General features: G+C 54.8%; 3 protein-coding genes across 10 annotated transcripts; 2 read left to right on the top strand and 1 right to left on the bottom strand.

Moving 5' to 3' along the window:
• Positions 1 to 36: 36 nt before the first annotated feature.
• On the top strand, positions 37 to 2,241 carry U2af1l4 (U2 small nuclear RNA auxiliary factor 1 like 4). Of its 3 annotated transcripts, none has more exons than XM_047527656.1 (8): positions 37 to 112; positions 255 to 342; positions 731 to 797; positions 885 to 934; positions 1,011 to 1,109; positions 1,293 to 1,414; positions 1,536 to 1,631; positions 1,984 to 2,241. In XM_047527656.1, exons 1-8 carry the CDS (start codon positions 69 to 71, stop codon positions 2,066 to 2,068), a joined length of 651 nt encoding a protein of 216 aa, XP_047383612.1. In that variant the 5' UTR covers positions 37 to 68; the 3' UTR covers positions 2,069 to 2,241. The 3 variants fall into 3 exon arrangements, with proteins under 3 accessions (XP_047383612.1, XP_047383611.1, XP_047383610.1); XM_047527655.1 differs by having other exon boundaries at positions 1,293 to 1,426; XM_047527654.1 differs by lacking the exon at positions 1,293 to 1,414.
• Positions 2,241 to 6,097, top strand: Igflr1 (IGF like family receptor 1). 4 transcript variants are annotated; one of them, XM_047527602.1, is made up of 5 exons: positions 2,241 to 2,377; positions 3,176 to 3,400; positions 3,836 to 4,026; positions 4,329 to 4,698; positions 4,783 to 6,097. In XM_047527602.1, exons 2-5 carry the CDS (start codon positions 3,241 to 3,243, stop codon positions 5,106 to 5,108), a joined length of 1,047 nt encoding a protein of 348 aa, XP_047383558.1. In that variant the 5' UTR covers positions 2,241 to 2,377; positions 3,176 to 3,240; the 3' UTR covers positions 5,109 to 6,097. The 4 variants fall into 4 exon arrangements, with proteins under 4 accessions (XP_047383558.1, XP_047383557.1, XP_047383556.1 ...); XM_047527601.1 differs by having other exon boundaries at positions 2,243 to 2,377; positions 3,230 to 3,400; XM_047527600.1 differs by having other exon boundaries at positions 2,289 to 3,400.
• Positions 5,551 to 26,647, bottom strand: Kmt2b (lysine methyltransferase 2B). Of its 3 annotated transcripts, none has more exons than XM_047527413.1 (37): positions 26,012 to 26,647; positions 24,858 to 24,930; positions 22,623 to 24,625; positions 22,296 to 22,409; positions 22,053 to 22,203; positions 21,491 to 21,770; positions 21,259 to 21,314; positions 20,730 to 21,008; positions 20,226 to 20,320; positions 19,843 to 19,941; positions 19,589 to 19,702; positions 19,290 to 19,436; positions 19,091 to 19,186; positions 18,569 to 18,686; positions 17,928 to 18,041; positions 17,576 to 17,760; positions 17,412 to 17,501; positions 17,203 to 17,307; positions 16,997 to 17,070; positions 16,253 to 16,368; positions 16,075 to 16,166; positions 15,849 to 15,986; positions 14,998 to 15,156; positions 14,690 to 14,810; positions 14,532 to 14,610; positions 14,269 to 14,429; positions 12,969 to 13,196; positions 11,584 to 12,886; positions 11,418 to 11,495; positions 11,232 to 11,341; positions 7,938 to 8,075; positions 7,778 to 7,852; positions 7,496 to 7,673; positions 6,645 to 6,761; positions 6,462 to 6,545; positions 6,215 to 6,344; positions 5,551 to 6,125 (listed from the first exon to the last, which is right to left on the bottom strand). In XM_047527413.1, the coding sequence occupies exons 1-37, from the start codon at positions 26,372 to 26,374 to the stop codon at positions 5,850 to 5,852; spliced, it is 8,139 nt and encodes a 2,712-aa protein (XP_047383369.1). In that variant the 5' UTR covers positions 26,375 to 26,647; the 3' UTR covers positions 5,551 to 5,849. The 3 variants fall into 3 exon arrangements, with proteins under 3 accessions (XP_047383369.1, XP_047383370.1, XP_047383371.1); XM_047527414.1 differs by having other exon boundaries at positions 6,654 to 6,761; positions 26,012 to 26,646; XM_047527415.1 differs by lacking the exon at positions 24,858 to 24,930 and having other exon boundaries at positions 26,012 to 26,141.
• Positions 26,648 to 26,992: the final 345 nt, after the last annotated feature.

The following is a 26,992-nucleotide window of genomic DNA, read 5'->3' as shown; positions in this document are numbered from 1 at the left end:
CGCTTCCCAACGCTCCTAAGCAACGGAAGTGACGTAAGGATCGGTCAAGTTGGAGGGTTCGGGTGAAAATGGCTGAATATTTAGCTTCGATATTCGGGACTGAGAAGGACAAGTGAGAACAGGCGCAGGGAGTGTCCTTTCGAGAGGCGGGGGCGAGGACTTGGGTCCTTGGTGGCTGGGCGGTTGGGGACAGTGTTTCTGGGGTGTCCGACCTTCCCGGCCCTTAGTTCACCTCTGTCTTCCACCTCTTCCAGGGTTAACTGCTCTTTTTACTTTAAGATCGGGGCCTGCCGGCACGGGGACCGGTGCTCCCGGCTTCACAATAAACCGACTTTCAGCCAGGTGAGTCCGGACCTGGAGCCCCAGTGGCTAACACCTCCAGGTTCTTCCCGTTCTGTTATTCATCATCACCAGGTCCCACCTTTTCCGGATTTCTAAGGCCCAGCCTACCGCCCAAGTGTTTTCTGGTAGGCCCGCTCTGCAGGTTCCTCCCCTTAGCTTTCAATACCCTCTCCCTGTGACTTGGCCACACCCCCGTATGTACAGACTGTCTCTTAGGCCCGTCCATTGTCTCCCTGTCCTCCCCACCTCTTAGGAGCAAGCATCCCTGATGCACTGACGATGCTAAGACATCTCTGATGCAGAGTCCCACTCCCAAACTTCCGTACTCCCCTCTGCATGAAGCCCTGCCCTCCGAGCTCAGGTCCCGCCCCCTTCAAATTCTGTTCAGACCATAGTGCTGCTCAACCTGTATCGGAATCCACAGAACACCGCCCAAACCGCAGATGGATCGCACTGTGAGTAAGGGACCAGACGGGCAGGAGCAGGGCAGACAGTCTTGCAGAAAGGACATCTCCTGATTGCACCCTGCTCCCCTCCTCCAGGTCACGTGAGCGACGTGGAGGTGCAGGAACACTATGACAACTTCTTTGAGGTGAGAGTTAGCAGGGGTAGGTAGGTTGGGTTTCCTCTGCCAGGAGCTTAGCTGAGTTTCTCGCTGTCTTCTGCAGGAGGTGTTCACAGAACTGCAGGAGAAGTATGGGGAGATTGAAGAGATGAATGTGTGCGACAACCTGGGGGACCACCTCGTGGGCAATGTTTATGTCAAGGTGCTTACTGCCAGCCCCCTTCCCCCAGCCCCGAAATGGAAGCATTTCAGTTCCCGATGAGCATCACTGAAACTTCACAGTTTGAGGTCCATCACTAAGTTAAACCCAGTACAGCCTCAGAGCTACTAACTAGTCCTGGGAAGAACAGGAGTTCTGCTGCTGACAACCACTCACTTTCTCCAGTTTCGGCGGGAGGAAGATGCAGAGCGGGCAGTGGCTGAACTCAATAACCGCTGGTTCAACGGTCAGGCTGTGCATGCTGAGCTGTCTCCTGTCACCGACTTTCGGGAGTCATGCTGTCGGCAGTACGAGATGGGGTATGGTAGTGCAAGGGTGGGACAGGCACTCAGAGTCCCAGACTCTTGAGTGTGTGCTGGGAGGCTGTCAATGACAAAAGCTTCCTCTATCTGTCTATCCTCTACTCAGGGAATGTACCCGAGGTGGCTTCTGCAACTTCATGCACCTGCGACCCATATCCCGGAACCTCCGGCGGCAGCTCTATGGGCGGGGACCCAGGCGCAGGTAGCGCGGGACCATCTGCCAAGATTTCTTATACCTAAGGCCCTTATGCCCTAAGATGAGCCTGATCCTAAACCACAGTCAGTGTCCCAAGACTCTTGTACCCTAAGAATAGTCCTGAGCTATATCTGAAAACTAGCACCTCAGTCTCAACCCCCAAACCACCTTGAATCTCAAATCCAAGACTAGCCTAGATCTCCAAACCTGAGGTTGGTCCCTTAGTGCCTTTCCTGAGACCACCTTGTGGAACCCTAGTTATATTAATGACCACTCCATCCCAGAGCAGAGACAGGCCTGGAGATCGTTGCACCACTCCCAGTGGCTCTAACCCAGTTCTCTCCATTCCTGTCCCCAGATCACCCCCGAGGTCCCATACTGGCCACCGTCCCCGAGAAAGGAACCGTCGACATTCCCCAGACCACCGGCATGGCCGCTTCTAAGACTTCGGCCCCCTTGCCCTTCACCCCTGTCAGGCACAGATGTTTCTGGCAAGGACACCCCTCAAACCCCCCTTCTCTCTAGCCCCATCTTCTCCAGGCTCCAAGTTCCGTTAAATAATCTGTATAACAAGGATTTTCTCTACTACGCCTCACTTAATAAAGTTTAACATTGAGGGTTTAGAGCGTCAGCTGTGGGCTGCAGTTTCCTTCCACCCCCACTTCTGATAAAAAAGAGAAAACTGCTGGTTTCCAACCACACGCTCAGCAGAAGAACTTCGAACTACTGATGTGAAAGAGGCTTGGGCTCAGGTCTGTACTGATAGGGTGGGGATACCTTTGTTCTGGAAACCTCAGCTTCTCCGTTTGAGACTTCAAGGGGGAAATGTCTGTTTATGGCAGGTTGGAGGATTCCTAACATGGAGGAAATCAGAGTTAGAAGGGGAGAAGAGGTAGTTGGTAGTTGAGTGGGAATCTCTAGTGAGTGAGGGCTGGGTTCTTGAAGACCACCACTCTGAGATGGTGGTAATACCTAACAGTGAATTTGCTATGTGGCAGGTGCTGCTCTAAGGGGTTTACTTTTCTAAGTAGCTTCCGTCCTTATTTCTTTCCTTCCTTCCTTCCTTCCTTCCTTCCCTCCCTCCTCCCCTTCCCTCCCTCCTTCCCTTCCTCCCTCCGTTCCTTCCTTCTTTGAGACAGGATCTTGCCATTTTGCTCAGGCTGGTCTCCAACTCCTGGGCTCAAGCAATCCTCTCACTGCTACTTCTGAGTAACAGGCCTAGTCAACCACCATGAACTGGCCAGCTCTAATTGCTTCTAATAACAATATTCTCCACAGTAGGTGTATGTGACAGGCGCTATTATTATCCCATTTTAGAGATGGAAAAGGGACGGTGGGTACCAGAGGACATAGAGGTCAGATATGAATCTGTGCAGTCTAGATCCAGAGTTCTCCTTAGCCATCTTGAGGTCTTGTGAACCTCTTTGATAATGGAACAGGAGTTGGCCTTGGGGCTTGGGTGGTTGTTAGGTTCCCAGCTTCCAAAGAGGTCTGGGAATCCCTTGCCGGTACATCTACTGCTTCTTTCTTCCCCTGGGCTTCCTGGAAAGTGTGGCGGAGGTGCTGTGGTCGGAAGTTTTGTGGTCACAGCCCTCGGTCCACAGGCCCTGCCCAGATGGGGACCGGATGCTTCCTCCATACCGCCTTGCTGCTTATGGCGCAGGCCTTACCACAGCTGGAAGCCTCCCAGTACTGTGGTCACCTGGAGTACTGGAATCCGGACAACAAGTGTTGCAGCAGCTGCCTACAGCGCTTCGGGCCACCTCCCTGCCCAGGTGAGGAGCTGGTACTAGGTGTATGCATAAATCCGTGTGAGGTAGGTGGTGAGGTGATAGGAAGCAGTGGAAGGGGTGAGATCTGTAGGGTAGGCTTGTGAGGCTTGTTTAAAGGCAAGCAAGGGCCTTCAGCAGGTAAGACAAGGATGATGGACTGAGCCTGTGTGGAGAGGCGAGGCCCGTTAGTCGGGTGGGAGCGGTTGTGTGGGAAGTTGGGCTTTTTGTAGATGAATCCGGGTGTGGGCAGTGTCTGCTGTAGAGAGGGTGGAAGAAAAGGGGGAGAGGCCAGTGCGAAAAGGAGGGAAGGTGAAGGTGGACACTGATAGGCTGGGTGCACACTGAAGGGGCGGGACCTGAGGTAGGGCAAAAGAGAAAAGTTACTAGAGCAGAGGACTTAGCGCTCATCGCCGCTCAAGAGCCTGCGTTTCTCACTAGACCACGAGTTCGTGGAAAACTGTGGGCTCAACGACTTCGGCGATCTCTTAACGCACCCGTTTAGAAAGTGCCCTCCTGGGCAGTGCAACCCCGACGGCGCGGAGCAATGTAGTCCCTGCAGCAGTGGAGTCGCAGCCTCCACTCCCATGGGAAACGGTGGCAGAACCCTACAACGTTGTAAAGAGGTGCCGGTCGGTCTCCAGGGCCTGGGTCAGGCTTGCTCAAGGTGGGGCGGGAGGCATGGTTTGGGGGTGGGGGTTGATGGACAGGGCCTGGATCCAGGGAGGGGGTGTAGCCATAGCAGTATTTCCAAGTGCTATTCCTGAAGGGATATGGGGAGGCGGACTGGGTTAAAGTAGTCAGGGGTGAGGAGTGGGGACAGGATGGGACAGGTGATGTAGCCCCATTGAAGGATGTAAGGGTGGGAGAGGCTTGGGATGTTGGGGCAGGAGTGGCACATGGACCCGGCTTATTCCCAAATCTCTATTCCCAGAAGCCCATCCCTCCTAAGGGATTCTGCCCTCTGCCATCTGAAGAAACAAGAGCCCCTATTTCACCAGTGAGTTCCAGTCTCTCATGGACAACTAAGAGCACCAGCACTCAGCCAAGTTTTGTTCTGATCTCGGTGCTCATCTTGGTTTTGGTCCTACTCCTGATCTCTGCAGTGATCCTCCTGCTCCCCCTACAAAGGCACTGCTGTCGTCACAAGGGAAAAACCATTTCCCTTCCCTCTTCTGGCTTGGTTTGTGGAGACCCCAACACCTACACCCTCCCCTCCTTGCACTCACCTTCCCCAGGTGCCCTGGAGGCATTGGAGACAAGGACCACAGAGAAGGTCTATCTGCCTCCACTCCTAGGCAAAGGTTAGTTGGGTACAGGACATATCCAGGAGGTGAGGGTGGCCTGGAAGTCTGCCCTTCCTCCTTTTTACTCCTTCCATTTCCCAGATCTGCCAGGTCTGGAATCACAGCCCCTGTCTCGCCTCCTGGATGAGCTGGAGGTGCTGGAGGAGCTGATCGTGCTGTTGGATCCTGAGCCTGGGCCTGTTGGGTGTATGGCCTATGGTACCACTCGACACCTGGCTGCAAGATACGGGCTCCCTGCTACGTGGTCCACCTTTGCCTATTCACTGCGGCCCAGTCGCTCACCACTGCGGGCCCTGATCGAGATGGTGGTAGCAAGGGAGCCATCTGCCTCTCTGGGCCAGCTAGGTGCACACCTGGCGCACCTAGGAAGGGCAGATGCACTGCGGGTGCTGTCCAAGCTTGGCTGATTTGGGGTGTGCCAGGCCTACTGCTCAGAAAGTTTCCCTTGAAGTCAACACCTGCTGTCTGTTCCTCATCAAGGGGCCTTCTTCAAGTATAATCCTAATTGGGTCAAGAAGAACCAACACACCGCAGCCTCCTCCCCACAGAAGGGCCCAGGCTAACATGCACAAAAGGTCACGTGGGAGAGCTGACCTCAGTGCTGCTTCTGAGCAGTCCTGCTGCCCCTCAGACAGCTCATCCACAGGCATTCAGCACTCTACATTAGAAAATGTGAGGCTACTTCTTGCTTTAAAGCCTTCACAGACCGCACAATTTACTTCTAACTCTGACATGGCCTCTCACGTCCTGTTGAGTCTGATGCACTTCTTTGGTTCAGGATGGGTTGGGGTGTGGAGAAGCAAGAGCTCCTACCTGCCCCCAACACCACACATATGGGAAGACCACCTCTCCAAACATTGACAGACTTTATTGTGGGGGGTTCCCACCTGGGACCCCACCCTCTTAAATAAAAAAGTGCATAGAAAAGAAGGGATTTAGAAACCTTTGTACAATATCTACATCCTGGGCCCCCAGGGCAGGAAGGGGGCAATTGCTGGAGGGGTACAGGCAGGCCTCTTGCCACCTGCATGCCCACATCCACCCTGAACAGGGGGGTGGGAATGAGATGCTGAGGGACTAGGGATCCCTCAGGCTAGGGGCAAGATGGCAACAGGGGTTGTAAGGAGTCATGGCGGACAGCCACGGCCTCAGTTAAGGAACCGACGGCAGCGCTTGGCGCCACAGTTGCAGGGCAGCTTGTTGCTGGCATCCTCAATGGGGAACTTGTAGTCATAGGTGAGTTCCTCACCACGCAGGATGCGGCGCAGGGCAAAGATGACGATGTGCTTCTGGCCCTCCACATGGATGACACGAGAGAAGCAGTTGGGCTCACATGAATGGTTGATGAAGCGGGCGGCATTGCCATGCATTGTGGCATCCACCACATCAAAGTCATCCATGCGGAACATGTAGCACCCGATGCCCTACAGGGATGAGTGGGGGGAATCAGGTGCTCTGTCCCCACAGACTGGCCCACTTCACCCACCTCATTCCCACAGCCTGTGGAGCCCACCTTCCCATCATAGAACTTCTCCCGCTTGTCAGTCAGCACAGAGCGAATGACAATGCCAGAGTACTCAATGACCATCTCGCCGGCATCGATGTTGCGCTTACAGAACAGGCCTCGCCCGTGGATGGCTGACCTGCCGTGTAGGATGGATAAGGGGAAACTCAGCGGGGCAGGGGCCAGACACCATATACCCCCCCTACCAGGGCACCTGTCCATCCACCCAAGGGGCACCTCCCCCAACCCCACTAACCTGTAGACACCCACAGCCTCTTTGGATGTCTTCTTGAGGTGGCGAAAGCGCATGGCCATGGGCAGCTCCAGACTGGTGGCACGTCTGGTAGGAGACGGCAGTGTAGTGTCCAGGAAAGGGGACTCTCACCCCTGATCACCCTCTTCAGGATCCTTTCCGACCACCCACAGCACCCCAGCTTACCCTCCATACCTGGTTGACCTGAGCTGCACCTCATCCTCTTCCTCATCACAGGTGGCCCCCTCAGGGAGCACCCGGTGTTGGGAGGCCAGGAAGTTGAACATGTCAAAGGTGCATTTCCTGCAGGTGGGAGGGAGGAAAAGAGGGAGGGTCATACCATTCCTTCAAGGAGATGCTGCCTACCGATTCTGTGGCCTTGGTCTGCTGCTGACAACATAGGAAGAATACGCTATTGACACAATAAAAGGGGAAATGGGTGGGGTTCATTCTGCTGATGTGAATCTGATGTTAGAAATAACTCTTGGAGCCTGGCATGGTGGTGCACGCCTGTGTGATCCCAGTGGCTGGAGAGGCTGAGGCAGGAGGATCATAAATTCAAAGCCAGCCTCAGCAACTTAGTGAGGCCCTAAGCAACTTAGTGAGACCCTGGGTCAAAATAAAAAATAAAAAGGGCTGGAGATGTAGCTCAGTGGTAAAGTGTCACTGGGTTCAATGCCCAGAACCACCACCGAAAAAAAAAAAAAAAACTCTAGGATCCAGGCATGGTGGTGCAGGCCTGTAATCCCAGCAGTTGCAAGGCTGAGGTAGGAGGATCACAAGTTCCAGGCCAGAATGGGCAATTTAGCAAGACCCTGTCTCAAAAAAGGGAAGGGCGGGGCTGAGGATGTGGCTTGGTAGAGTACCCCTGGGTTGAATCCCCAGTACTGAAAAAAAAAAAAAAAAAAAAAAAAAAAATCAAAAACAAAAAAAACTACCAAACAAAAAACCCACTCTTGGAGCAGCCTAGTGTCTTCTCCCCGGGTTTGGTTTTACAGATTTTAACTCCCACCCTTGATAGCTCCCAGACCTCTCACCGGAGATAGACCTCAGCACGGGCAGCCCCATGGGGATTCAGGGGTGGTTCCTCCTGACCCTCTCCCTGCTGGTGGTAGCGGAACTTATAGTGCTGGCAGCGCTGGGCTCCCGGCAGTTGCTCTGCCAGGAAGATGACAGCATCATGGTGAATGCCCAGGAGCCTGGCCCCACTCATTCCTGAAGAGAGAGGTTAAGGACAGATCAAATCCTGTGGAGGGCCCACCTTGCCCTCAGGGAGTTATCCCAGCCCCCAAGTCCCAGTGGATCCACCACTTGCTTACCACTAAAAGAGAGATGTCTGAGCCGTGCATGCCCTCGGGCCTCTTGCACCTTCTCAATCAGTGTTCTCCACGCCCCTGGAGTAAGGGCAGAGCCAGAGCAGAGTCAGGATGAGGTTTTAGGGGCCACTTTTCCTCCTTGCCACTGCTGCTACCAACTCACCCTCCAAGCTCTCTGCCTCCACACTGAAGCCATCCTCACTGCTGATCTCAAAGCGCAGATGTGGGCCAGCCCGTTTTGGAGCCTGGTTTTCTTTGTCCTCTGGGGATGGAGGCTCTTCTTCAGAACTCGAGGCCTCACCTGGTCCCAGTGAGCAGGTAAGAATGGGTAAGGATCACCTTCCTGGAGTTAAAAGTCTCCAACATCCCACTGCAATCCCAGCAGACACCACTCTCCCTTCTCCCAGGCACACAGACTCTGAAGTCCAGTCACCCTCTCCTCCTGCTCCCTCTGCCCAGTGAGTCCTATAAAATGGACATAGTTTTTCTCAATGAGACATTCATAAAGGATTTCTTTCTTTCCTTTTTTGGTGGTGCTGGGGATTGAGTCTAGGTTGGCTTCAAATACCCTAGACAAGCATGCCACCACTGAGCTACATCCCCAGGCCAGAAAATGGTTTTTCTTTTTCTTTTCTTTTTTTTTTTTTTTCTTTAGTTGTAGATGGACACGATACTTTTATTTTATGTTATTTATTTATGTGGTGCTGAGGTTTGAATCCAGTGCCTCACATGAGCTGGGCAAGCGCTCTACCACTGAGCTATGCCCCCAGCCCGGAACATGGTTATTCTAAGGGGTCTGCGGTTCCTTTTCTACAGGACTTCTAAACTATCAGAGCAAATGCAAAGAGGCATGGAATGAATCATTGAACTCTGAAGCCCACAGACTGCTCACTCAAACCCAGTCTACCATAAATGCCTATATACCAATAACTATTGTTTCTCACACAAATTTTAAAAAAATGGAAAAATATGTTAAGTTTCTCTCTCTCTTTTTCATCATGCTGGGGATCGAACCCATGGCCTTGCAGATGCTAAGCAGGTGTTCTACCCCTGATCTACAGTCCCAGCCCTACATGCAGGAAGTTTCTACAAATACCACAAGTAAGCAGGGCATGGTGGGTGGCACATGCCTGTAATCCCAGGGGCTCAGGAGACTGAGGCAGGAGGATTTCAAGTTCAAAGTCAGCTTCAGCAACCTGGCGAGGCCCTAAGTGCTCAGTGAGACCCTGCCTCTAAGTAGCATATAAAAAAGAGCTGGGGATGTGGCTCGGTGGTTAAGCTCCCCTGAGTTCAATCCCCAGGACCAAAAAAAAAAAGTAAATATGTATATTACAAGTATACAGGCTCATATACATAGAACCAAGTACATTGTACATTAAGGTATTTAAAAGACTTCTCAGGGGTTAATAGGTTTTAAAGACAGAGTAGGTGACTTGCTGATATAGAAGTGGATATAACAAAAAGAGTAGAGGCCAAAGACAATTCTAAGGTTTGAGGCTTAAACAAAGGAAGGAAAAAACTGCCATTGACTGCAATGATGAGGATAAAGAAGGAAGGAACAAATTTTGGGTGAAGATCAAGGGCTTAGTATGGGACATTCTAGTTTTGGGATGCTACTTAGAAAACCTCTTCCTTCAACTTGCTGATGGAGATGGCAAGGGAAGGAGGCAGCAGAATGCAAACCTGGAGTTCAGAAATTAGGTCTGGGTTGGGAAAGCAATATGGGGACTGTCAGATTATAGATGTGTAAAGACAGAAGAGAACATCTGGGAGTATCAAGGCCAGGGCTCTGGGACACACTAAAATTGGCAGGTTGGAAAAATGAGGACACATAAGCAGATGTGAGGAGAATGTGGGGGTCATGGAAGCCAGGGAAGGAGGAGGGAAGGAACACAGTTGCACCAGTGCTGCTGCTGGCACCACAGGATGTAGACTGAGCGCTGGTCATTGTATCTGGGTTTGAGGGTCAGAGCACCAAAGCCTGAGTGGACTATGATTTCGGATAGCAGGACCCAATGGTCACATTCTTGCCACATCATTTCTCAGGGGCATCCTGCCCACACACCCTCCCCAGCCCTAAGTGAAACTCTAAACCAGACCCTTGCTGTGTGTGTGACTCACATCATCTCCAGGACTCAGCACCCCAGGGTCCACCTCTAATCACTTCTACCTCTTCTCTCAACCCCTCCTCACCCTCACCTCTGAACAACAGCGCTGACTGTGGGGCCCTTGCCCAGGTACTTTCATTGTTTCCTCACAGGTCTCACCGAACCTGCAATGCACTTGTACTGCACAATGTGTCTATTTCCCCTACCAAAACTTGGTATGGTTCCTAAGGGCAGGAAATGTCTGTCACAGTTACTGCCATATCCTCATGTTGTCTCTGACCCCCAAAGCAGCCTCTCAGTTAAGCAGTCTCAGTCCATCTTGCTCCACTTCCGCGCTCAACAGTTAATCTCTGAGTAATGAGAAAATCCAAACACCTGGACAGGATTGGGTCACAAATCCCAAGCCAGGCTGTTTGACTACCAACTGACTTGGCTGTCTCCACTCTCTGCCCTCAGTGACCAACAGAGAACTTCACTTCCAGCTTCACTGGGTCCTGCAATCAAAACTACTCTGAGCAGCCCTAGCTGTGTCCCAATCTCTGCACCAATACTTACCTCACCTCCTCTCCTCCATCTCAGGAGTCACACTTGAAGCTGACCACCATAACTTCCCCCACTCCCCTTTCCCTACACAACCATCCTTTACTTTGTCTCAACCCTCACAGCAAATACTTCTAAGCAGCTGCCCTACCTTCTCCTCTTCCTCCTAATTCTTAGTTGAACTTTTTGGCAAGGTTCCTGATGTTGTTTTGGCTTCTTCATTAACCGCTGTCTTCAACTCTGGATGGTAACGCAGTATCCTCCTCACCCCTGTTCCACCTGCTCACACCATACACTGATCCTACACCCCACAGTGGTGTTTCCTATGGCAGCTAGTTTCCCAAATGACCACTCCCCTTGACCACTCTCTCTGGTCCTCCTACTGTTCCTGCCCCTCTTCTGGGTCCTGTGGGAGGCTCCATCCTCTCTAGATGATCCCCAGAACTTCATCTCTGGCTTAACTAGATACCTACCCCTCTGACCCTGGCAGACCAGGCTACACAAAGGACTTAGAGGACTTTGCTGAAATGTCACTAAAGCTACAATGTCATTTCTATGTCTATTTCTGCCACAAGGCCTTGAGCTCCCCATGGGCATCTCTGACCATAGCACCCAGTCCAGGGCTCACAACCAGTAGGTATGCTCTCCTTTGTTTTCAGGTGCTAGAAATTGAACCCAGGCCCCTCTGAATTATATCCTCAGCTGCTGGTGTGCACTGTTTTTTGAACTGGACCAATTCTGGATGTGTCAGTCACCTAGTTAAGCCAAGCACAGGCAAAAAGCAGTGAATAGGAAAAACTGGTCCCTACCTGAATAGTGGTGCCACTGGGACTCAAGCAGCAGGTCTGGGGGACCATCAGGGGCCCGGGGAGGACCACCTTCTGGAAGTGGCAGCAGAGGGGACCGTTCCTGGAGAGGACTGTGAGGAAAGACCTGTTAGAAAAAGAAGGAACAGAGGTCCCAGAGCCTCTAGGGAAAGGGGCCTAGCCACTCACCCGGAGCTTTCCTCCCCAGGATTATCCAGGTTGAGAACTCCTCGCACTGTGGGTGTTTTCATCCTCACTCGGCTAAACCTGACAGGGAGAATCCATGAAAAGAACAAGTTGCTTCCTCCTTCCCATCTTCCTTACCTGAGGCCCCAACCTCAGCACAGTCACTTACCCACTGCTACCAAGTCCTGGAACTTGTGGGACATCCTCCAAGGACTCCCCATCTTCATCCAGCCGGGGGGTTTTGTTTGGGGGAGGCACTGGTGGGGAACGGCCCGAGAAGGTGGACACCCTTTTGACACGGATAGCCTGGCGGGGTGGGCTGGGGGGCCCACTGCTAAACACCAATGTCAGTGGAGGTGGAGGCGGAGGTGGGGCAGGGCGGACTACCCCTACCCCTACCACTGGCAACACACCAAGCAAGGGTCCTGGGGGCAGAGTCCAGGAGGTGGGGGTTGTGGGAGGAATGGTAGGGGGCAGAGGTGGCTGCTTTACTGGGGGTGGGACAGGTTCACCCTCCCCAGCCATCTTCACAAATACTTGCCCCAGCTTGTTGACAAGGATGATCTTGGACGTAGCGGGTTTAGGGGGCTCAGGAGCGGGGCCCAGACTCAACACCCGGACTCCTGGGGCCCCAGGGAGCCAGGCAAATGTCCGGGTGGGGTCGGCTGGGCTAGGGGGCAGGCCTTGGGGGGGCTGGCTGCCATTAGCCATGGGAGGTGCTGGGGGAAGTGACTCCTCTCTGGGACCAGCAGCCCCTTCCCCAGGCCCCCCTAGGTTCTTCAACACAAAATCCACAATTTCTGATGGCAGGTCCTCAGGAGGTCGGGTCCTGTCCCCTGCAGCCCCAAGGACTCCAGATCGGCCCACACCAGGTCCTGAAGGAGGAGTCCCCTGGCCCCGGGGTTGCTGGACTGCCTCCGCCTCACTGTCTGTGCCATCATCCACTCCATCCAGTTGTTCAATTCGGGGAACTCCAGGGAGGGTGCCAGGCGCCAGAGCAGGGCCAGACACCACTGTCACAGGGAAGTGGACATAGCGAGTGCTGGGGCTGTTCTCTTCCTCTGAGCTGTCCCCAGGGCCCCCATGGCTGCTCCCCACTGCCCCTGCAGCCACAATTTCTTCCTGGAAGGGCTCAGTCCCCAGTAGGCTAGCTGCAAAGTCCAGGTCAGCAGCACTCAGTCCTGACACCACTTCCATGTCCTCAAAGTCTGGGCCCAGGTCTTCAGGGGGTGGTGGTGGAGATGGGGCCAAGCCAGGGGGAGCCAGCTCCCCTGAGGTAGGTGTGAGGGCTGTAATGACTGAGGTAGGAGGGGGCACCCTGAGCTGAGGGGATGTTCTGAGAGGAGGGGAGGCCCGCCGTGATGGTGGCGGCCTGGGAGTCAGGGGACTAGGACGACGGGAGCGTCTGGGTGGAGCTGGGAAGTCCGGGTCTCCCACGGTAGGGATGTGGTGGGTCAGAGAAGACGGACTTCCTGTGGGGAAAAGGGTCAGTGTCAACCAGTGGCTCCAGCCTTCCCAGTTTCACCTTCCCCTGGACACTCCCCAAGTGCTCACCAGGGGAGGGCAGGGGGCCAAAGGAGACACCCCCCAAGGGCCTCCGGGATGGCGAGTAGTTGGGCACTTTGATTCGAGCCCCTGAGAAGGAGCGGGGAGCTGGAGGAGGAGCACTGCTTGAATCTAGCCGGAGTGGGGGATCCAGATTCTGAACAGGTGAGTGATGCTCAGGAACTCCAGGGATTAGGGCATCTGTATCTGGTGGGGGGTCCTCATGATAAGGGGGCTCTGAAGAAGCAAGAGAACTGCATCAGCGGCAATCAGGGGCTCTTAGTCCAAGCCTCCCATCATAGATCCTCCTCTCATTTAAACTACATACACCTTCTGGTCACAGCATGTACTAGACTCCTATCAGCACCTGGACCCCATCTGTGGCATCTGTAAAACCTCTATGAACACCTGCCTCAGGGTCCTTTCATGATGCCTCTTCCCCATCCTTTGCCATCTCCTCACTTCCTGGCTGCCCACTGCTCTCTCTATAGTAGGCACCGCCTGCCATGAGCTGTAATGCCCTCTCTCCAGCATAGCCAGTCCTACCACTCTCCTACCTGCTCTGAGCATCCCTGCCACATCAAACACATCAGCCCCATCCTTGTGCTTCAGGCTCTCCATTAACTGGCCCCACCCAGACTCTGCAAGTGGCCTCTACCTCCTGCTCGCAACACTCCCTAGTCAGGACAGATGCACCCTCCTCCTCTCTCCACTTCATGTCATGCTCCAACCTGGAGTAAGGCTGTTAACCCACAAACACAATCCATATTTCTTCTTCCTGTTTGGCCCGTGATGACCTTCCCCTTTCCTAATCTATAAGTACATTCTTTGGGTCATCCAGCTCTAATCCCTACCTGTCAGCATGGCTGTAAGGGTGCCAGCTAGAAATACGTAGATCCAGGTTCAAATTCTGGTTCTACCACTTATGCTACTGCAAATAGCAAATATGCCCTGTGAGTTGAAGTACACAGAACTTGTACCTTCCTCAGAGAGTTGGTGAAGTATTAACTCATCATGTAGCCCTAATTGGGGAGCTATAACCACTTTGCTTCTTACAGCTGTCCACAAGTCACTACTCCTCTCAAGCTAGTCGCAGGGTGCTCTCCCCTGCCTCACATTCTAGGAAATGCTGAGCGTACCCTTTAGACATGTAATGCATGGCCAGTAAATTATGTTACTATTGTTACTACAAACAAAACACTAGTAAGCACCCTGGAGTTTCTTGAGGGGGCAGGGATAGAGGCTAGTGAGTAACCATTTAGGGAGGGCAGCATCCAGGGAAAAGAATGAGGCAGTACCAAGGCCATACCTGAGGAAGGGGCGGGGCTGTGCACAATGGTCTGGTTCTCCTCTGCTGCCTCCAGATGAACTGGCTCTTCCCTTGGCCCCCATGGCCGATACTCTAGAATTCGGCACCGATACCAGCAGCGCCTCCGAGCATCCACTGTGCTCCAGTACAGTCGGGAGCACCTGGTGGGTGGAGGTGTGGAACAAGAGGGTTAGGACAACTTAGAAAAAGGGATCCCAGCCCTGGAGTCCCTCAACCCCACTAATCACCCCTGGATTGCTCACTGGTAGCCAATGGGGAAGAGTCGTCCCTCACAGTCCGAGAGATCAGAGAGAGTACCCAGGGAGTCAATTCGGATAGAGCCTATGATGCAAACAAGAGATCAGGAGGGGTAGTTGGACAAGCAAGGTCAGAAGAGTAGGGGAGAATGCAAGTGGCTTACCAATAAGTACATTGATGGCATCAGGTTCAAGGCCTGTCAAAAACTTTCGCTTGAAGTTGATGCCTTCAAAGTCTACATAGACTCGGCGAAGAACATCAAAACCATCGGGGGTCACGATCTCCTGTGAAGTGGGAGGCAAATGAAGGTTGCTGGATTGGTAGAAGTGAGGGGGATGTGAGGGAACAGCTCTGTAGGTCAGGACTGGTCATGTCAGAAGCTTGTCCTAAAGGACTGCGGGAGAACATACAAGGAGGAGACACTAGGAGTGCAACAGGTAGCTAGCTGTCTCTCCGACTGTCCTAGCGCACCTTGCCATCTAGGAGGTCTGTGTGTTTCTGGCAGAAAACTTTCTTGTCATCCTGGAAGATGCAGTAGCTGGCTCGGGCACACATGAAGTGGAAGTTACTGAGGCAGGAGGACAGGCAGCAGCCCACCGTGGCTCCAGGTTTCAGGCAGAGCTCACAGCGCTGCAATGGGAAAAGGCAGGTACAATGGGACAAGCCAGGTACCAGAGCCAGAGTCTCACACCGGGCACTGCTGATTCTAGGACTCTGCATAGGCTTCTGACTAACCCAGTATCTCCCTCAGCAAAGGTTCTCATCAGGCTAAACCTCTTCCTTGACCAGGTCCCAGAGCATATCCAAACTATTTCAGGGTTTTTGAAACAAAGCGTTATTGTAGGGAGAAAGAGTAACAACAGCTAACACTTACTGAGTGGCACTTAGCACCTTCCTTTCCCCACACTGTTCTAATATGGAACCTGCTTTACTTTATCTGGTCCTTGCAACTAATTCCTGCACTCAGAATCTCCGTCATAAAACTGCTGATGTGCACTTGGCACTCTGAGAACTGCCCCATGCCCCACAGTCCATAGGGGCAGAGTGAGAGTGAAAAGCCAGAGTATGGCAAATCCAGCACAGGGTCAATCCACAAGAGAGAACCTAACTTTAGTTCCTCAGGCTTCAGGCCTAAATTATGGCCAGAGAGCACAGAGCTGTCACTGTAGCACCAGAGTCCTGGGAAAACAAAAAAAGTACCTAGAAATAGCAGTCAAAAGACATGTCCTGGTAGAAAATGTGAAATGAGAGCTACCTCCACTAAAGGCAAGGACCTATCCGAGACCCCAGGGTTGCGCTTCTCTCCAGGCCCCAGCCCTCACCATCTGCCTCCCTCGAGCCACAGCAGCATGCACGTTCTTGAGGGAGCCATCGTTCTCCTCAAACACTTCAGCTGACCAAATAGCACAGTTGACATGTGTCCACTCATTCTGCCCGATGTACAGAAGCCGCCCCGCCTCCTAGAGGCAGAAGAGGAATGGTGTGATGGGGGAGGGAGCTTCCAGGGATCAGGCCCCACAACTTGAGGCTTCACATAGTAGCCCTCACCTTGGAGTCTGCATCCCCATATTTAAGGCAGAGTGCACACTGACGGGGGTCCTCCAGGTGTGAGAAAGCAGCAGGATCCTTGCCCTGGAAAGCTGGGAAGGATTCACAAAGGGAAATCCATCAGGATCTGCAGATTAGCCTTCAAGGGCACTAGCTGCCAACACCCACGTGCCAGTACCTGCTGAAGGATCCCCTGGAGGCTGCCCTGATTCTGGGGTCTCAGGTTCCTGCTGTCTCCACTGAGCATACACATGGTCCAGGGATGGGGGCAATACCGCATTGGGAAGGACTCCGCTGTGGACAGACAGGGTTAGCATCTGATATGTCTAACGAACAATGACAGCTGGACTGGGGCCCACCCACGATATTGGCCTAAACGTGCCATGATACTCTATATTCTCTCTCCACATGGAAGTTTTCTTAACCTCCCAAATAAGACAGATCCTCTTGTGCCACCTTTGATATAAGAAATACTATTCTCCTCATGCCTGGAATACTCTTCCTCCACCTCTCAGCTCAGACATCACCACTTCCAGGAAGCCTTTCTGATCCTGAGCTTCCAGCAAGTATCTCCTCTAGGCTCCCACAGACCCCTGGGTTTCCCCCTGCCACCCTACCCATCTAGGTCATCAATACCTGCCCAGCACCCCAAACATGAGCTCTTTAGGCAGAGTCCAATCTTACTTGCTCACTGCTCTGTCCCCAACTGTCTTGTATAAAGTAGAAACAAAGTAAGAACTAATTCACACAACCCGAGTCCTTGCTAGTCCACAATCCCTGGGAAATCTCATCCTTGTTTCACCACCCTCTTCTCCAGCCTCAACTCTAACTCTGCTCCTCATCTGTTTTCAGCCCGGTTGGACCCCTGGATTTGTAGGTGCCCTTACTCCCTGGTTCCCTCCTGCTACCCAGCCTTGCTCACTTTGGCAGCCGGGTACTCCGTCGCCAGTACTTGGGGTCGTGGGCGTCGAACCAGCCGAACGCAGATTCTAGCAGCTGGGGAGTGGGTTAACAGGATGAGAAGAACTGGCTTCCCCAAAAGTTGGTGGGGGCAGGGTCTGAAGGATCCACTCTCTCCCCCCAACTACCACTCAAACCACCCTAGAAACAACAACCCCCAGAACTTACCTTCAGTAGGAGCCCCTTCATCTGGTTTCCTGCCCGGCGCTCTGGAGTCTCTCCTTCTTCTGAGTGCCTCATCAGGATGCCCACCATGTCCTCCATGAAGCTGTGCTGTAAGGGGGGTTTGTCAGGGTCTGAGCCCCAACCCTAACCTCGAGCCCCAGCCCTGCCCTCTCCTCTTGGCACCCACCTGCTCCTCCCCGTATCCCACTCACCACAGACTTGTAGTGGCCATCCTCGAAGCGCTGACCAACAGCTTGCAGATCACAGGGTCCTGAGTGCAGTTGCTTCCCATCCTGCCCACACTGCAAATGGGGGAAGTCAGCAGGGCTGGTGCTGGGCCTGGCTGCACCCATCCTGCCTCCCAAACCCTCCAGACCTGGGTGCACAGCAGCAGTGGGCCCGCCACCTTCGAACTCAGCAGGCCCTGGAGCACCTGGCGTAGGCCACCCTGTAGAGCCCCACTCAGGGCCTCTCGCCAGCGGGGCTGTGTGGCCCCAGCACATGGTCCACATGTGTACAGCACCGAGTCTGGCAGCCCGGAGAGGATCTCATAGTCTTCATCTAGAACAGCCAGGCAGGAGAGGAATAAATGTACTGGGAGGATAGCGGGGGTCCTAGGAGCCCCTAGGCCATGGAGAACATTTAGCCACCTGTTATCTAAGGACCAGAGGTTGGGGTAGGGATACCCCTAGGGCTGAAGCTGCACCCCAGGTACTCTTCCTACTCACCTGAGAGCCCTTCACACTTGGCGTGCACCCAGTGGTCACACTGTGCGCACTGCATCATCTTGCTCTCATAGTCATTGTCTTCATAGCAGCGTGTACAGATTGGGCAGTAGTTTCCTGGAGGAAAAGGGAGTCAGAGGGACTGGAGTTCTCCCTACCCATCAGAGTCCCTGTGGGGAGCCAACCACACCTTCACTGCTACATAGGCTGCATCCATATGCTTGTCTCAAGTCCCTATAGTCCCCAAGACTGGTAGAAGATGAAGCCTCTTTTCTAACTCTGCAGCCCTAATGCCCTTCAGAAACCAGGGTCTTGCTAAATGTGCTGCCTAAACAAATTAGGAAAAAGTCCCAGGTTTCAAATTGCCAACTAGAGATTTGAGTTTACAGAAAGGACCTCAGAGACAAGCTCTCTATTCCTACCACCCTCAGAGGACCTGTGTCCCTCTGTTAGATGAACTTTTGTGGAAGGATATTCTGAATCAAAAAATTCTGCAGCCAGAAAGTAGAAAGCAGAAAGCCACTAGAGTATCTGTTCCAACTCTTGCTAGCAGAGGCCCTGTGTCAGGCCCAGTCAGGAGCCTGGCCTCCTCCCCACTGGCCCCCCAGTTCCCATTTCCCTGCCATTTCCCTGGCAGGTCCCACCTTTCTCATAGAGCTGGGTGCACCTGGGGCAGAGGCTGTAATCTCCAGACCACTCGACATCCCAGTTCTTCCCTGGAGTTGCCCCACAGCTCTTGCAGCGCACACAGGCTGAACAGATCTGGGGGAGCAGGGTGATATTAGGAACAAACTGACATCGGGCTGGAGCAATACAACAGCAGAGATGGGTGAGGAGGGATGGAGGGAACCAATGAGGAAGGAAAAGAAGAGAAGAAGATTTGTGGGGGAAGATAAGGAGGAGGAAGAAGAGAGGGGCAGGAATGGACATCAGGCTACAGCAGGTGATGCTGAGCTTGGGAATGTGGAATGCACCAGCTCCCAAAACTATTTCATCAAATTCTGCATCTAAATCTTGTCTATGTGAAAAATTTAAAGAGAAAATATTAATCACGTTCTCAAAGTGATGCCAGCCCTCCCCACCTCCTGAGAACCCTGGGGCAAGTCTGGTGGTAGTGTTGGCATAATTAGACCATCAAAGTGAGGGTTGTGAGCCTCATCTCTCACCCAATGGCGCCTTTTGCGTGTGGCCCGGGTTGGGTAACTGGGCCCCAGGCAGGCTGGATGGTAAGCATGGCGGCAGCGCTCACACTCCAGAAGGTGCTATGGAATGGTGGAGAAAGACAGCAATGGCAAAACCTACCAGCATAGGGATACACCCCTCCCCATGCCTCCACCTATTCCAGGTTGGCCCCTGTGTCCAAACCTTAGATCCCCGGCCTTTGCGCCCACAGACATGGCAGAACTTGCAGCGGCGGCAGCACCATGTGTCGTGATGCTGGGGCAAGGGCCGCTCAGCTTCCTCCAGGCAGAATGGGTGGAAAGGGTCACAGCAGACTTGGCAGAACACCAACTGGAGGTGGGGTGGGAGAGAGCAAATGATGGGCACAGTGTGAGGCTGGAAGGCCAGGGGATGAGACCCAGTTGAGACGGCCCAAGTAGTCAGTCAGGAAGGAAGGGCCAATGAAGACTTGGGGGGTCTGTGAAGAGAGGGAGAGCACCAACCTCATGTAGGCCTTTGCTGGCACACAGCAAGCACACCATTGGGGGCCCCCCTGGCACAGAAGTGAGCACGCTCAGGCCACCCATCAGCCACACGTTCTCTAGGTCACAATCCTCCTGGGGGAAGAGAGGACACAGGATTGGAGAACAGTCAGGAACCCAGGTCAGATCCAACCTTAAAGCCCTGGCTACTCTGACAAAATCAACAAGCTTCTTCCAACTACAGGCCCTGCAACCAGCACCCCTTTTCGCCATACCTTAAAATCCACACGGACCCGGTGCACACCATCTGGGGACTTCTGTTTTCCAGTCCAGCCATTGGGAAAAGAAGCAAAGGGGCCAGGGGCCAAAGCATCCTAAAGAGAAATGAAGGACTGGTCAGAGGTTGCCAGTCTCACCCTCTCTGCAGACTCCCCTCCTCAATGCCCTTCCCCCAACCTGCCAAACCCTGACCTTTGCCCAGACCCCACTTTGCTTTCCAAACAGACAAGGCCTAACTCATCCCTTAAGGCCTGTCCTCTGGTGTGGACACACCACAATACTCCGGTGTGCCCGTCACCCTGACTTGCCAGGTAGCTCCTGGAGGGCAGGAGCCATGCCTCACACAGGGCTCGGGGATCTCGAAGCGGGCCGTGCTGACCTTGTCCAGGCGCCTTCGAGCCTTGAGCTGCAACACAGGCTGTAAGGTGGGTTTGCGGGGCCGGCTCTGCTCCTCAGGTTCTGGTGCTGGCAGCTCTAGGCAGGACACGAGAGCAGTGAGGCTTCCCTATCTGTATCCCATCATCCTCTTTTACAACCCCAATGTTACCTTGATTGCCAGGAACGACTTTAACTAAGACCCACAAGGATGACCCTCAGGCCCTGCTCAATAAGTTCAGGGAAATCCTCATATACCAGTTCTGCATATTCCCTAAAACTACCTCCTCCTCTGCTCTCAGTCATCCTCTCAAGTAGACTGATAAGAGCCCTGATGCTGAAAGCCTTGCCCTTCCACACAGGACATTGGAACAAGGTTGGGCATGTAGCCCAGAGATGGGAGTACTTGCTTACCATGCACAAAGCCCAACGTGGCAAAAACAAACAAACAAACAAAAAAAGACACACAACCGACTACTTAATAGAGAAAGCATAAAGCAATCCATACCATTTTCTCTGGGGGTCCGACGCCGAGGAGCAGGAGGACCCCCGGGCTCTGAGTCATCGGAGTCCTCGAAGATATCATAGGAGGGTCGTTGTTTGACGCAGCGCCGGGCTGACTTGCGCTGCAGTAGGAGGGACTCCTGCTCCTCGGGTCCTGGGGGGGCCACCACCTCCTCCCGGGGCCCCCCAGTTCCCGCCCCCCGACGTGGGCCTGGAGGACCAGGGGAGGCCTCAGGAGATTCATCCGAATCCCAGGGCAACAGCGTCTTCACTATCGTCCGGCCTGTGGGAACAGGGGACTTAGTAGGATTCAAGCTCAGTCAGGGACACACGACAGTGGGATAGAGAAAAGCCAGAAAGAAGTGGGGCAGAGAGAATGAATACAGGAAGAGTTATGAAAACATCTGATGGGAAAGAAGACAGATGAAGGCAGAGAACTGCAAAGACAAGGGAGGATCAAAAAAAAACATGGTTTCCTTCACACCACAATCTATGTAAGGTTTTGTGAAAAAATGCTCCTCAAACCTTGTTACCTTTTTTGGCCAGTCGTTCCATCTTACGAGCCTCTATCTTGTCACACTTTCGGTATCTGGGGAGGGGAGCAGCACGTCACCAGGGTAGGGGACTGGTGGTCTGGGGGAAGAGAGGAAGCTCTCCACAAGGATGCCAATCCCACTGCTCTAGCTGGGCAGAAAAGGGGCTGGGGCAGGAGGTCTGGATCACTGACAATCCCATGTGGGAACAAAGTCACCCCCAGCTACTCACACACAGCACTGCTTCTTGGTGTTGGGACCCCCAAATTTGGGTTTATCCAGGCAGTTGACACAGGACCCACAGTCCTGCACACGCAGGCAGCCCCGACAGTGTCCACACCGGGCCATCCGCATCTTCTTGCCATGGTGGGAGGGCAGTGAGCGCCGGGGTGTGTGTGTCAAGGTCCCTCCAGACCCTGTAGGCTCCAAATCTCCCCCAGGTCCAGATGATTCCACTTTCCCCCGCCGGGATCGAGATGGGACACTCTCAGTCTCAGATGCTGATGATGTATCTATTGCAAAAGATGGAGTGGGAATGGAGCTACAAAGCCACCAGGCACCCTGCCTCATTTTTCTGTTCTCCCTCAGGTTCATTCAGTTGGCCTTCTGGCCCCTACTTTCCCACAGGTGCCCCTGAGCCAACCTGCTTTGTCAAAGACATAGCATTTCAGTTCACCTGCCACCTAACCCCAAGACCCCAACTAGGCTCCCTCTCTCCTAGCCTCTTATACACTTGGTCACACCCAAACCTGACATGGCTGTCAAGAACCCATCCCTCAAATTAGCCCCCCTACCCTCTGTGGCGAGGTCTTGCCGGTCCCGGAGAGGGAGGGCACTGAGGCGGGGAACATCTTCAGGTACCATGGCCCGGGCCTGACCGAGGGCTACAGCTGCATGACGGCAGACGTGTTTGATGCGGGGACCTTGCACAGGTGACTCGGGGCCCTGGGAGAGGAGCAACCAGGAATGAGTGTAAGCAATGGCACCCTGTGCTCCGTAACTAGCCTACTTTGGAGAACCCTCCTCCCACCACATACCGAGGCACGCTCTCTCTTGACTTCCACTGACTCATCTTCAGACCTGACACAGCCTCTGTCTGGGGTCTGCTTGACAGTTCCCATGACCTCCTCCAATTGCCCTCCAGGGCTCAGCTGATAGGGGAATAAACAGGGTCAGGAGCTGGGAAGTAAGGACAAAAGGGGATAGGGGAGAGCCACAGGGAAGGAATGGGAACAAGGACAAAAGAGGATGCTAGAGGATGAGGGAAGAACTGGTCCTGAAGGCTCCTAGCAACGCTGCATAGTGTCAAGGGAGGCAGCTGGATGAACTGGGGAAAGGTGCCTTGGCCACAGCACCCCGCTTACCGGCATGGCCGCTGCCACCTTCTGCTGCTGCTGTTGGTCAATCTTGAAAAGTTGCACCTTGGCTCTCTTGAGGAGGCTGAACATTTTCTCCTCTACCCCAGACAATGGTAGAGAACTCAGGCTGGGCATCCGGGACTTTTCCAGTGGTGGTGTGTGCTGTGGCGATGGCTGCAGTTGTACTGGCGACTGCTGGGGTGGCAGTGCCTGGGGCAGTAGCTGGGTCTGCAAGGCCTGCAGGGGCTGCTGTAGCTGAGCCTGAGGCTGCTGCCCGTTGCTTAGAGCTAGAGCCCCATGAGGGGGCACCTCGGCCTTAACAGGAGTGGTGACCACAGGGGCAAATCGAGGCAGGCTGAGGTGGTTGGTTCGGCCCACTGCCCGTGGCTCAGGCTCAGCTGGAGAGTCATCGGCAGGAGGCGGCTCTGGCTCAGGGGCTTCAGGAGCCCCAAGAGGAGGAGTAGTAAGCACCGATTCATAGATCTTCAGGTGGGCTTCACTGGGGGTAAACTGTGGGGCCCGAAGGAGCAGGGGCCTCCGGGAGGGGGTGGCAGGGGCAGGTGGTGGGGATGGGGCTGGTGGAGGGGCAGGGGGAGGAGGGGGCAGCTCCCGGGCTAGTGAGGTCCAGCGAAATGTGGGTTCCCTTAAGATGGACCGTCTCTTCTCAGGGAGTGGGACTGGGGTAGATGGGGGAGTTGGAGCACGTGGTGGAGAGGGAGCTGGTGCTGGTTCCTGGGGAGCAGGTGGGGAGGTGGAGATGGGAGGTCGCAAAATAGGTGAGACCTCCACCTTTGGAGGTTTGGGGGGGTCTTCATCCATAAATCGCCGGGGTGTCTTGATGACACGGGAGGAGCGGGCACTCACCACAGGCATAATAAACTGCCGGATATTCTTCAGAAAGGTGGTACTTTTGGGGGCCACAGTGGGACTGTCTTCTGAAGGGCCTCCCGTGGTGGTACTGGGGTTTGGAGTGGGAGGAGAGGTGCCCTCTGGCCCTGCCCGAGCAGCTTCCCGCTCTGCCCGCTGGCTGGGAGTCAGGGGAGGCCGACCCCTCTTCCTGGAGCACGTAGCTGGGACTGCAGGAGGAGGGGACTCTTCCCGCTCCTCTGGGACCAGAGGTGGGGGAGGGGATGGTGGGGGAGGAGGAGATACTGGGGGTGGTGGTGGGTAAAGTTGAGGGGGAGGAGATATTGACGGGGGTGGGAGGGGAGGAGGGGGTGGAGGGGTTGGAGGAGTTAGGGGCGGTGATGGTGGTTTTGCCTCCTCCTTTTCCTCGGCTAGCATCACCTCTTCCTCAGTCTCAGCTCTCTCTTCCTTTTCCTCTTCCTCCTTATCTTTTTCTTCTTCTTTCTTCTCCTCTCCTTCCTCCTCTAGCTTTTGCTCTTGCTTCTTCCAACATGTGCCCCCTCCTTGTCCAGATCCAACTCTTCTTTGGGGAGCATCCTGCCAGTTTTCCCCATGTTGCCCTTGACCCTGACCTGATTCAAGTCCCAAGGACAATTGTCCCATCTTCACTTTTTTGGCCTTTGAAACAAACTTGATCACGAGGGGGAGCCCACCTCGGCCTCTGCCTCTGCCTCCACGGCCTCCTCTCCCAGATTGTCCTCCACGTTTGGGGGTCCCAGGTCCTGGACCAGGCCCCTCCTTGCACTTCCAACTGCCAGTTCGGTGTTTTACTGGAACCACAGGAGGTGGGGGTTCAGGTTTAGGGATTGTCACAGCCGCTTCTGCTACCACTACTGCTTGCTGCTTCTTCCGGCAGGGGCCTGCTGGCCTTCCTGGGGGCCGACCCCGAGACCGACGGGGAGTGGAGGGCTCACATGCCCGGCTCCGGGGGGCTGGGGGTGCCTGGGCCCGCCGGAGAAGTTCAGTCAGTGCCTGCACCATCCGTTCTGTGCCCTCCTCACCCCGTTTCCGGGCAGGGGTCTTTGGGGGGGTAGGTGTCACATCTGATAGGCGAGGAGGAGGGATCGTCTTATGTTTGCGGCCCCGACCTCGGGGGGCTCGACCTAAAAGGAGAATAGGTATGGGGAGATGGGTCAAGCTGGCCCTGCAGACTGAGGAAGGTGCTCCAGAAGGGCAGGGACTAAGTCCTACTTGTCTGTTTCCCCCACAGCCCAGTCTATATTGGACTCTGAACATAGGACATACTCAGTAACTGATGGAGACTAGTCAAACCAGGAAGAGCTGACACAAAGGGCAAGAATAAAGCTACAGAGGTAGAGTTTCCCCATCACTCACCTCGCTGGGATCGGAGCGCAGAGCGCAGGGAACTGGGGGCCACATCTTCATCTGAATGAAAACCCTGAAACTCCTGATTTAGGGGACCGAGGGTGGAGGGGAGAAACAGCAGTCAGTGCCAAAGCCCTGGTTCCACCTGGGACTTAAGGTACTGAGAAACATCCCCAGCTTATCCCTTGAAGTGCCTCTGCCTATTTATAAAATAATTAAATGGACTGGAAGGTCAGAAGGAAGTAGGAAACAGGGTCTTTCCCTACAAATGAAGGCACAAAGTATTTCTGAACTCCCCTCCCCAGTGCCAGGTCATACAAGCAGTCACCAGTGGTTCTCTGGCCCAGAAGGAAACACAACAGTGTCTCCTCAGGTTAGACAAGTAAGCCCTGCACCAAGGGCCAACTTCAACTCAAAACAAATTGGAACCTCCATTTACACCCTTTCAGGTCACAGTTTCTTCCTAAAGATGGAAAGAGGGACACCCAGGGAGGGAAGGAGCAGACTACAAATGGCTTATATGATAACTAGGGATCCCAGCAACACAATCAACACTCTCCTGCCTTTTCTGAAAGGTTAGGGGAATAAATCCTGAGCTGAACTTAAACCAGGCAGAGTGCCCAGTCTCAGTCTTCATTTCATTCCTCTTCAACCGGTTTCCCAAGAAGCCCTCCACCACGCTACCTTAAGATCAGAAGAAGAACTGGGGCACTGGTGAAACCAGGGATGTGTCAGAGATTGAGGTCCTGGAGGAGAGCCTACAGGTAAGAGCCCTGCTCTAGTCTCTAGTGCACTAAAGCCATGCTGCTGCTGCTGCTGTCAACCACCACTGGTTGGGCATGCAGTCCTCATGGCTTTCTCGCCCACACTTCTACTCCCCTAGTCTTGCTACCAAGAAGGATCAGCCCAAGACACTTCAGCAGGACCTGTTTGGGGCCCAAGAGGCTAGCTGCAGACAAGGTTTCTCTATCCACTTTCAGAGGCCCTATCCACCCAAAGCTCTGTGCAGACTACCTCCTTCCATGCCTGTTCCCAGAACCCCTTCCCTCCACAGAAGCCCTGAGGATCCCACTTGCCCACGCCACCCCAAGGGGGCACCCAGGTCCCTGTAAGCCCCTAGCCTCCGCCCCACCCGGCGCGGGGGACGCCTCCGACTGCCTCACCTCATCGTCGGAATCCCCGTCACTGCTCTCCTCCTCTGGCACGCAGCCTCGGCCCGGGCCCCAGCCCCGGCCCCGGCCCCGGCCCCGGCCTCGCTGAATGCGCGGGCCGGCCCATAGGCGACGGAGCCGGCGCAGGCCCCGGCGGAACCCCAGCAAACGGAGCAGGGCCGTGTCCTCCCCAAGCTCGGCTCCGCCCGGCCCCGCCGCGCCGCCGCCGCGCCGCAGAGCTACCCGCACTCTTTCGGCCCCGCTGCCCCGTCCGCCGCGGCCCCCGCCCCCGCCGGAGCCCCGCGGCCGGCCCGGGAAGCGGCCCCGCGCGGAGCCAGGCCCCGGGCAACTGCCGCCGCCCGCCGCTGCCGCCATCTTGGCACCGTGAGAGGGGCCGGGGAGGCGGGGGGAGGGGCGGCCCGTGCGCAGGGTCGGGGGGAGGGGAGCGAGAGGAGGGGCGAAGCGGGGCGGCAGCAGCTCACGACAGCAACCAGCGCCGCCGCGGGGCTGGCGGGAGCCGGGGGCTGGGCCGGCCACGCGCAGGGCACCACGGGAGCGGGAGTCCGGGGCCGGACGACCGTCACCCTCAGACCGCACCTGAAGAGAGCACAGACCCTGCCTCGGGGCCAAGAGGGGCGAGGCGCAGGGGCCTCCGGGAAATGTAGTCCAGACGCCCTGCTCCTTCCGCCGGGAACTCGGACGCGAGAGCTGAGACTACGGAGTTCCCGACCAGGACCCGGAAAGCTAGTTCCCAGTCTCCAGGAGGTGTGGTCCGCGCCCCAGACTCCTCCCATTGTTCTTGTTAGAGCCAGCGGCCCGAATGGACTACCACTCCCAGGGTGCTGCGGGCTTCAGACCCTGGGAATCCGGCAGACGCTGGGAAATGAAGTTAGCCACTATCGGAGGCGTGGGCTGGAGAAGGGGCGGCGGCAAAGGATTAGTTTCAGGTCTAGGAGTAACTTGGTGGCCCTTCCGTCGGGTGCTGGGGCACGA

This window comes from Sciurus carolinensis, chromosome 16, assembly GCF_902686445.1.
Source record: "Sciurus carolinensis chromosome 16, mSciCar1.2, whole genome shotgun sequence".
Taxonomy (NCBI): domain Eukaryota; kingdom Metazoa; phylum Chordata; class Mammalia; order Rodentia; family Sciuridae; genus Sciurus; species Sciurus carolinensis.
The sequence above is the reverse complement of the archived record's forward strand: the minus strand, read 5'-3'. Positions and strand labels throughout refer to the sequence as shown.